This window comes from Eimeria necatrix, genomic scaffold (assembly GCF_000499385.1).
Source record: "Eimeria necatrix Houghton genomic scaffold, Enh_scaff199, whole genome shotgun sequence".
Classification (NCBI taxonomy): Eukaryota; Apicomplexa; class Conoidasida; order Eucoccidiorida; family Eimeriidae; genus Eimeria; species Eimeria necatrix.
Genome location: NW_013655109.1, coordinates 43,758 through 53,757, shown reverse-complemented (window position 1 = coordinate 53,757; position 10,000 = coordinate 43,758). Strand labels below are relative to the sequence as shown.

The following is a 10,000-nucleotide window of genomic DNA, read 5'->3' as shown; positions in this document are numbered from 1 at the left end:
TTAAATTAAATACAATTCAACTTCCAATTGACAAGAAAGATCGACGGAAGCTGCAGCGAACAGCTCCACGAACCCTAAACCCTAAACCCTAAACCCTAGGGTTTAGAGCTGGGGCCCGCTAGGGCTTCGAAACGCGGCGTGACAGACAAGCCCTCAGCAGCAGCAGCTGCTGCTGAGGGCCAGCGAGGGTTTAGGGTTTCCTAGGGTTTAGGGTTTCCTAGGGTTTAGGGTTTGCTGCTCCCTTCCCAGCAGCCTGGGGGCCCCCCAGTAAGGAAATTCAAGGGGCCCCCGTGCCCCTCGGGGGGCCCCCCTCGCAAAATAACTGGGGGGGCCCCCAGGGGCCCCCAGAACTGCAGGGCCCCCCCCCCTACTAGTGAGCACTTAAGGGTACTGCTGGGGGACCCCAAGGAATGCAGTCAGGGGGCCCCCAGGGGGCCCCCAGGGGCCCCCTGGGGCCCCCAGGGGGCCCCCAAGGCATGCAGTAGGGGGGGCCCCAGGGGGCCCCCAGAGGGCCCCTGAGGGCCCCCTGAGGGGCCCCCAGGTGGACTGCTTCGCTGCTGGTTAGTTGTCAACATGACAGGTTTAAAAGTTGTTTGACTTCTGAAGAAGTTGGCTAGCTAGCTAGCTAGCTGACTGGCTAGCTGGCTAGCTAGGCAGCTAGCTAGCTAGCTAGCGAGGTAGCTAGCCACACGGGCTGCTTCAGTCAGCTGCAGCAGCTCTACAGAGCGTACCCGAAGCAGCAGCAGCAGCAGCAGCAGCAGCAGCAGCAGCAGCAGCAGCGAAGGCAGCCCCCACTGCTGCTTATGCCCCGTGCAGTTGCTGCTGCTCTCGCAAGCAGTTGCCGCTGCAGCTATTGCTGCTGCTGCCGTTGCACTTAGTGCTCCGGCTGCTGCTGCTGCTGTTGCTGCTGCTGCTGTTGTTGCTGCTGCTGCTGCTGCTCCTGCATGCAGCATTATGCCTCCTCATTTTGCTGCGCTGCTGGCGAGGCCTCTTGAGCCTCAGGGACACCCCCAAACATATCAAAATCATCCTGAAGCAAACAGCAGCAGCAGCAGCAGCAGCAGCAATAGCAGCAGCAGCAATAGCAGCAGCAGCAGCAACAGCAATAGCAGCAGAAATTGCAGCAGCAATAGTAGCAGCAGCAGTGCTCTTGCAACTACCGTGGGGCTGCGCTGCTGCGTGGTTACAGGAGTTTCTTACTTCTTCCTCAGCAGCAGCAGCAGCAGCAGCTGCTGCTGCTGCTGCTGCTGCTGCTGCTTCCTGCTCCTCTCTTTTCCTTTTTCGAATAAGAGCATCAACATCAAAAGTGCTTTTTGCTGCTGCTATTTCCTCGAGGCCGCTCATCCGAATGCCTCCGCCTCTGGCACCGGACTCTGCAGCAGCAGCAGCAGCAGCAGCTGCTGCTGCTGCTGCTGCTGCTGGGGGCGACTCTGGAGGTGCTGCTGCTGCTGCTGCTTCTGCTGTTTCTGCTGCTGAGGCTGTTTCCGCGTCAGAGCGAGGGCCTGGCTCTGCAGCACAACCTGGGGCTTCTCTGCTGCTGCTGCTGCTGCTGCTGCTGTTGCTGCTGCTGCTTGTGTGTTCTCTACCTGCTGCAGTGGTCCCTTGCTGCTGCTGCTGCTGCTGCTTTGGGCCGTCTGTGCTGCAGGCTGCTGCTGCGTCTGTGGGGGAGTCTATTTGGCTCTCTGCAGCAGCTTCTTGTGTCTCTTTTGTGTCCTTTTCTGTCTCCTTTTCCTTCTCATCAGCAGCAGCAGCAGCAGCAGCAGCAGCAGCAAAAAGGTCTTTGCGCCATTTGAAGTAAACCACTGTGCAGGTCTTGTCGTCCGCACTGCCTCTAGCAGCAGCTTCCTCCACAACCAACTGAGCGGCCTGCAGCAGCAGCAGCAGCAGCAGCAGCAGCAGCAGCAGCAGCAGCAGTTGCAGTGCAGCGATAGCTGCGGGGGCGAATGCCGAAGAAGGAGCGAAGGAACAGCTGCAGAAGCAGCAGCAGCAAAAATATTAGGGGCAGCAGCAGCAGCAGCAGCAGCAGCAAAAACACGAGCAGCAGCAGCAGCAAAAATATTAGGGGCTGCAGCAGCAGCAGCAGCAGCAGCAAAAACACGAGCAGCAGCAGCACAAAGCACAAGCAGCAGCACCAACAGCAGAACAGGTAGCAGCAGCAGCATCTGCAAAAGCATAAGCAGCAGCAGCAGCAGCAAAACCATCACCAGCAGCAGTGGCAGCAAAAAGCACTAACAGCAGCAGCAGCAGCAACAGCTGCAGCAGCAGCAGCAGCAAACCTCTTGGGGAGTCGGCGGGAGCTTCTTAAGAATTAATTTGACAACTTCATCATCAGACAAAACATCGAAAATGCCGTCAGATCCCAACACCTGAGCAAACCCTAAACCCTAAACCCTAAACCCTAAACCCTAAACCCTAAACCCTACAGCGTAAGACCTAAGCGCTGCTGCTTTCAGCAGCAGCAGCAGCATCATCGCAGCAGCAGTAGCAGCAGCACGACCATCACCACAATATGCAGCAGCAGCAGCAGCATTAACAGCATCAGGTGCTGCAGCGCCAGCAGCAGCAGCAGCAGCGCCGCAATCTGCAGCCCCATGGGCAGCAGCAGCAGCAGCAGCATACTCATGATCAGCAGCAGCAGCTGCTGCAGCAGCACAAGCATGATCAGCAGCAGCAACCGCAGCATCGTAAATATGATAAGCAGCACCAGCAGCCGCAGCAGCATCCACACGACGAGTAGCAGCAGCAGCAGCATAGTCACAATCAGCAGCAGCGACTGCAGCAGCAGCTGCTGCAGCAGCAGCAACTGCAGCAGCAGCAGCATAGTCACAATCAGCAGCAGCACCAGCGACTGCAGCACCAGCAGCTGCAGCAACTGCAGCAGCAACAGCAGCAACTGCAACGGCAGCAGCAGCAGCCGCACAATCAAGACCAGCAGCAGCAGCAGCAGCAGCAGCAGCAGCAGCAGCAGCAGCAGCAGGGGCTGACGAGGAAGGCGTCTGCGGCGAAGTCGAGGGCGAGGACCCGAACTGTCGGTACACTCGAAAGGACTTTGTGGGGTTTCTTCAAAGCGCTGTCTCCAAACCCTCGAGCTGTCGATACACCCAACGCCCCACACCGCCGGTTCGCAGCAAACGCCCTCCACACCCCCTGCACGCACACCACCTGCCAGCAGCAGCAGCAGCAGCAGCAGCAGCAGCAGCAGCAGCAGCAGCAGCAGCAGCAGTAGCAGTGGACACAGCAGCAGGAGTAGACGCAGCAGCAGTGGCAGCAAAGAGAGTCGACGCAGGAGCAGCAGCAGTGTCAGTAGCAGCAGCAGCAGGAGCAGCAGCAGCAGCACAAGCAGCAGCAGCAGCAGCAGCAAACAAAAGGACGAAGTTGTCTTCAAGAGCAGCTTTTGGATTAAATGAATAAATGAATTAAAATAACTTAAAAGCATTTGCGAAAAGTTTCTATTTAGTGCAACAATTAAATTAAATATAAATAAATGATTTATAACAAATCAATTATGCAAATATCCATATTTAATTTTAAAATAAATAAAAAAAACAAATAAATAATTAAAAATAAATAAACTACAAAAAACAAATGACTAAAAATAAATAAATGATTAAAAATAGACAAATGAATAAAAACATTTTTGGATTAAAAAAAAGACACCAAAATAATAGTTTTGAAAAACCGCATTTAATTAAATTAAAAAAAAAATAAAATTAAATTCAAAATAAAACTTCAAAAACTCTTTCTTTAATTCAATTATTTATTTTTTAATTTTAAAAGTGCTGCTGCTGCTGCTGCTGCTGCTGCTGCTGCTGCTGCTGCACCTGCCCTCCTGCTGCTTCAATTCTTTTTCTTTCGCTCGGGCTGTTGGGCTTGTGGTCTTCTGTCAGTCTCAAGGCCTCCCCGTTCCTGAAAAAGGGTTTAGGGTTTAGGGTTTAGGGTTTAGGGTTTGGGGTTAGGGTTTGGCGACTGGGTGTTTCTACGCCTGAACTGCAAAGGGCTTCGCAAAAGATCTACAGCTTTTTTTGCTGCTGCTGTTGCTGCTGCTGCTGCTGTTGCTGCTGCTGCTGCTGTTGCTGCTGCTGCTGCTGTTGCTGCCGCATTCGAAGCAGCAGCAGCAGCAGCAGCAGCAGCAGCAGTAAGAGTAGCAGCAGCAGCAGCAGCAGCAGCATTATCAATAAAACATGAATCAACAAAAGGAGATATAAAAATTTAAAAAAGAGACAAACAAACCACCAAAAAGAGCTCCGAAAACAACTAAAAGGAGTTTTTAGAAACCACAAAAAAGGGTTTTAAAATCCACCAACAGTGGTTTAGGAAAACCACTAAAAGGGGTTTAATAAACCTTGAAAAGGAGTTTAAAAGGGGCATAAAAATGCACTAAAAGGGGCTTGAAAAACCACAAAAAAGGGTTTTAAAAGGGTCTAAAGAGGGGTTTGAGAAACCACTAAAAAGGATTTAAAAGGGCACTAAAAAGGGTTTAAAAAACCACAAAAAGGGGTTTAAAAGGGCGCAAAAAGCGGCTTAAAAAAACACAAAAAGGAGTTTAAAAAGGCACTAAAAGGGGTGTGAGAAACCACGAAAAGGGGCTTCAAAAGGCACCAAAAGGGGTTTGAAAAACCACAAAAAAGGGTTTAGAAAGTGCGAAAAAGTTGCTCAAACCTGCAAAGAACAACTCGGGAATCTCCTGCATGCGCTGTGATAAGTTTCAAAGCCCCGTCAGAGTCCGGGCCGAAGAAAATGGCCGCAGCAGCAGTTGAGCCAGCTGAAAAGAAATAAATAAATTAAATTAATTAATTTAATTTAATTTAATTTAATTTAATTTAATTAATTTATTTAATTTAATTTGATTAATTCGATTCAGTTTATTGTTTTAATTAAATGCAGTTTCATTCCGACACCTCACGTGCCAGCTAATCCACTCAAAGCCGCCGCAGCAGCAGCAGCAGCAGCAGCATGGATGCAGCAGCAGCAGCAGCAGCATACACGCAGCAGCACCACCATATGTGCAGCAGCAGCAGCATGTAAGCAGCAGCAGCACCACAAAGTCCATCATTTTTAAAGAGCAAAAGACAGAACTTGGGTCAAAAGAAAGGAATGAAAAGAATAAAGAAGAAGAAAGAAGAATGGAGAAGAATAAAAAGGAATTTGAGAAGAAAAAAGAAGAAAAAAGAAGAAAAAAGAAGCAAAAAGAAGAAAAAAGAAGAAAAAGACCTAAAAGAACAACCCCACCAATAACCACCCACCATCTTGGGCCAGACGGGCCCTGGCCAGAGCCAAAAAGTTATTTTCAGTCAAAGAAAAAGAAGAAAAGAGGAAAAAAAGAGGAAAAAAAGCGGAAAAAAGGGGAAAAAAGAGGAAAAAAGAAGGAAAAAGAAGGAAAAGGAAGAAGAAAGAAGAATGGAGAAGAATAAAGAGGAATTAGAGAAGAAAAAAGAAGAAAAAAGAAGAAAAAAGAAGCAAAAAGAAGAAAAAAAGAAGAAAAAGACCTAAAAGAACAACCCCACCAATAACCACCCACCATCTTGGGCCAGGCGGGCCCTGGCCAGAGCCAAAAAGTTATTTTCAGTTAAAGAAAAAGAAGAAAAGAGGAAAAAAAGAGGAAAAAAAGCGGAAAAAAGGGGAAAAAAGAGGAAAAAAGAAGGAAAAAGAAGGAAAAGGAAGAAGAAAGAAGAATGGAGAAGAATAAAGAGGAATTAGAGAAGAAAAAAGAAGAAAAAAGAAGAAAAAAGAAGCAAAAAGAAGAAAAAAAGAAGAAAAAGACCTAAAAGAACAACCCCACCAATAACCACCCACCATCTTGGGCCAGGCGGGCCCTGGCCAGAGCCAAAAAGTTATTTTCAGTTAAAGAAAAAGAAGAAAAAAAACTTCGGCAAAGAGCCTCCACTTCGACGGAAAGCTGCTGCTCTTCAGCCCGCAGCTGCAGCAAACTGCCCCCGTTCAGCTGCTGCAGCAGCTGCTGCTGCTGCTGCTGCTGCTGCTGCTGCCGCCGCGACGAGCAACCCCCGCTCCGCTCTTCCCGCTTTCGCTGGTAGCAGCAGACAAAACAAAACATGTACTTCCCAATACCTAGCTAGCTAGCTAGCTAGCTAGCTAGCTGGCTAGCTAGCTAGCTAGCTAGCTAGCTAGGTATTGGGCTGGCTAGCTGGGCTTTCGGTCAGCTAGCTAGCTAGGTGCTTGGCTAGCTAGCTGGCTATTTTGATAGTAAGCTAGCTAGGTGTTTGGCTAGCTAGGCGGGCATTGGGCTAGCTAGTTAGGTAGCTAGCTACTTGGCTAGCTAGCTGGGCATTGGGCTAGCTAGCTGAGCCTTTAGCTAGCTGCGCCGCCTGCTGTCCAGCTAGCTACACAGCCAGCCACGAATCCAGCTAACTAGCTAGACATCAAGCTAGCTGGCTGGCTAGCTAGCCATCCACCTAGCCAGCAAGCTGGCTACCCGTCTAGCTAGCTAGCCACCTAACTAGCTAGCTAGCTAGCCACCTAACTAGCTAGCTAGTTAGCCACCTAGCTAGCCGGCTAGCTAGCCACCTAACTAGCTAGCCACCTAGCTAGCTACCTAGCCAGCTAGCCAGCTAGCCAGCTAGCCAGCCAGTTAGCTAGCTAGCCAGCTAGCTAGCCAGTTACTGACCTGCACAGTTCGGTAGAACTGCCTGTAGCAGCTGAGGAGGTTTTTGTGGAGGTGGGCGGCGGCGTATTCTGCGCAGCTGCAAGTTGGGGTGTACGTACACCCGAAACGAAGAAGCAATGAGTTGCAGAGACACTTCAAGCAGCAGAGAGATGCTCCCCAAACCCTAAACCCTAAACCCTAAACCCTAAACGCTAACCCCCCACTAAACCCCAAACACTGGACCCCAAGCCCTAAAGCCCCGCCAGCAAGCACCAAACTGTGAACCCCTCCAAAACGCAAACCCCAAACCCCAAAACCCAAACCCCAAACCCCAAACCCCAAACCCTAAACCCCAAACCCTAAACCCCAAACCCTAAACCCTAAACCCTAAACCCTAAACCCTCGGGACGCACTCTGTGCCCGCGTGGCCGTCATAGACTGCTGTGAAATAACACAAACCCTCGGAGCTGCCCGCAACAGCTCCCAAAGGCAATCCGACTTTGGTGATAAATCTGTCTTCGCAGGGGCCCTTGCCCTCGGCCGAACCCTGGAGTTTGCGGGAAGGCAAATTGAAATGAATTAAATGAAATAAATGAATTTAAATGAATTTTAATTAATTTTAATTAAATTTTATTTACTCTGCAACTCAAATCCTCCATTTTGATGCAAATAAAACCCCCTAATCGGAAAGATCGGGCGGCGCCGGCGGCGCGAGCGGCGCCGGCTCAGGTGTACGTACACCTGAAATCCCGCGCGAGCGACGCTCACAAAAAGGTGAAACTGGACTTTTAAACCATTAAAAATGATCAAATTTTGAACAATTAATTCCAAATAATTAAATTAAACTTTAATTTCAACTTTAGATCTCGAAAAAGCGCCAGTTAACCGCGAACTTGCCACAATTCAAGTAATTCGTTCGGAATGGGCAATTGCAGAATTTCAAAAGATAAAATTAGTTCAAATAAATAACTACTTTTTGGCAAGTTAAAGACAACTTTAAAACAGCTTTTAATTGCGGGATATTTTAAAAACTTTGTTTCTTTCTGCACACTTGTTTTTGAAACGTTGCTGCGTCTAGTTCATCTTCCAAGTCCACCAAAAAATCGGACTCTGCGTCTGAGTTTTCCGTTTCATTTTCAGTTTCCGTTTCTTCTTTTTCAACTTCTTGGTTTTCTCCCTTCTCGCCATTAAAAGCCTCCTCGCCAGCTGGCCGCCACTCCGCAGCAGCAGCAGCAGCAGCAGCAGCAGCAGCTGCTGCTGCTGCTGCTGCTCCCAGCTCGGTTTCCCGCGGATCTGCAGGAACCAAAAGGTTCTTCTCCGCGTTGAAAAAAACTTTTTCTTTTGGATTGCAAAGCCAGCCGCTGGCTGCATGCGCGAGCCACTCTCCCTCGGCCGCTTCCGCCCAGCCGAGCTGCTCCAGATCTTTTTTGTGTTTTTGTTGGTTTTCTGCGAATTCCCACGGAAAAAAGGGCGGCGAAGGGTTTTCAGCCGCCATTACGGAAATAAACTCCAAAATAACTCTCCAGAAAACTTCAAACGAAAAAAAATGATGCGTTTTCCCCCTTTTCCGGCTTCAGCGGCCTCCGCGGCGCACCCCGAGCTGTCTGTACACCCCAGCGCCCACGCTGAAACAACTTTTTTTGCTTTTTTTCGCCGATCTTCCGCGCAAAAGAGAAGCAGCTGTTGCAAATGAAGAAAAGAAATAAAAACTGAAGTTTGAGGCTTCACAAAAGCCGGAGTTTCCGCGTTTTGCAAAAACGCGAAAGTTCCATTTCGCCGCGAGCTGTCTGTACACCTGAAACGCCGCGCGAGCTGTCCATACACCTGAAACGCCGCGCCGCGATCCCGCACCCCTCGACGAAACACAGCCGCCACAAACTTAAAATTGAATTTAAATGCAAAAAAATAATTAATTTAATTCAGAATTATTGGCGAAGAGCGCCGGAAAAAGCACACAGAGCTGCCCAGCAACTGAGGTTTCAGCAGCAGCTCGCGAAGAGCTGCCGAGTCTTGTAGCTAGATGGGGGCAATAAAGTTCAATTTGAGTTTAAAAGAATAAAATTGTGGAATAAAACAAATAAAATAACAAAAATAAACAATTTGTAATCAAAAAGGTCCTTTTTTTCTCCCTTTCCACCGCATGCAGCTCCGGGGCCCCCTAGTGGCTGCAGCGGAAGCCCTACACAACTGCAGCTGCTTTCTTCTGGATTTAAATATACTTCTATTGTTTTAATTCTTCTATTTATTTTAAATCCAATAATTTAAATTGTTTTTAATTCACTATTTCCACTTTCTGTTCTTTCCAGAAAGCCCCCTGTGGCCTTATCAGGCTAGTGGGGTTTTAAAGCCAAATAACTCAACTTAGAATTTTTAGTGTCTGCTGCATGCAAATGCTCTTTTTGTCTTTTTGAAACTTCTGCACTTTTCATTCTTTCTTTTTGCTTCCTTTTTTGTTCAATTTATATATTTTTTCTTTCTAGAAAATATCTTTTGCATTTCTACTTTTATTCCATTTCACTTCAATGGAAATTCGCAGCTGCACTAAGTGGCTGCTTCGCAGAGAGAGAGGGGCAACTGAAGCTGCTGCACTAGCCCTAAACCCTAAACCCTAAACCCTAAACTAGGGTTTCGGAACTGGATAAGATCTCGGCAACCTCCCGAGATAGCCCAGCTAAATACGCGAACCACAAAGCAAAAGCAAAATGAAACCCTAGTTCCCCCCGACGCAATACGCTCATCTAGGGTTTAGGGTTTAGGGTTTGCGAGCCAGTGGGCCCTTCGCTGAGCCCCTAGGGTTTGGTTGAGGGTTTGAAACCCTCGGCAGGTGGCTAGGGTTTAGGGTTTGGGGAAACAGCGGATGCACACGCAGATGGCCTCTGGATTCAGCAGCAAATAAAAAGATTTAATTAATTTAATTTCAATTTCTGAATTTGGCGAATGCAGAACACAGAGTGTCTGTACACCGCAGTTGGAACGAGCTGTCTGTACACCCCAAGACGCGCAACTGCAACCTGTTCTTCCGAAACTCACTTTTCGAGAACTTCAAAAACAAATTCCTTAATTAATTAATTAATTAATTAATTAATTAATTAATTAATTAACTAATTATTTTAATTAATTAATTAATTAATTAATTAATTAATTATTTTAATTAATTAAATAATTAATTAATTAATTAACACCAGCAGCTCGCATAAAAGCTCAAAAGGAGACAAATCGGGAGGGTCAAATCAGGAGGCAAAATCACTTTTATAGATTATAAATATTTATATAATTTATATATGCATATATGCTTATATACATTTGTATATATATACATATTTATATGCATTTATATATATATATATATATATATATATATATATATATATATATATATATATATATATATATATAAAT

General features: G+C 47.2%; 3 protein-coding genes across 3 annotated transcripts; 1 reads left to right on the top strand and 2 right to left on the bottom strand.

The window, feature by feature from the left end:
- Positions 1–952: 952 nt before the first annotated feature.
- On the bottom strand, positions 953–2,471 carry ENH_00026000 (protein phosphatase 2C, putative; the record flags this gene model as incomplete). Its single annotated transcript, XM_013584695.1, has 4 exons — positions 953–1,030; positions 1,201–1,866; positions 2,277–2,366; positions 2,424–2,471. The coding sequence occupies 4 exons, from the start codon at positions 2,469–2,471 to the stop codon at positions 953–955; spliced, it is 882 nt and encodes a 293-aa protein (XP_013440149.1).
- Positions 2,472–2,657: 186 nt separating this feature from the next.
- ENH_00025990 (hypothetical protein) lies at positions 2,658–3,226 on the top strand (the record flags this gene model as incomplete). Its single annotated transcript, XM_013584694.1, has 2 exons — positions 2,658–2,684; positions 2,864–3,226. 2 exons carry the CDS (start codon positions 2,658–2,660, stop codon positions 3,224–3,226), a joined length of 390 nt encoding a protein of 129 aa, XP_013440148.1.
- Positions 3,227–7,625: 4,399 nt separating this feature from the next.
- ENH_00025980 (hypothetical protein) lies at positions 7,626–8,096 on the bottom strand (the record flags this gene model as incomplete). The annotated part of the gene is made up of 1 exon (XM_013584693.1): positions 7,626–8,096. The coding sequence occupies one exon, from the start codon at positions 8,094–8,096 to the stop codon at positions 7,626–7,628; it is 471 nt and encodes a 156-aa protein (XP_013440147.1).
- Positions 8,097–10,000: the final 1,904 nt, after the last annotated feature.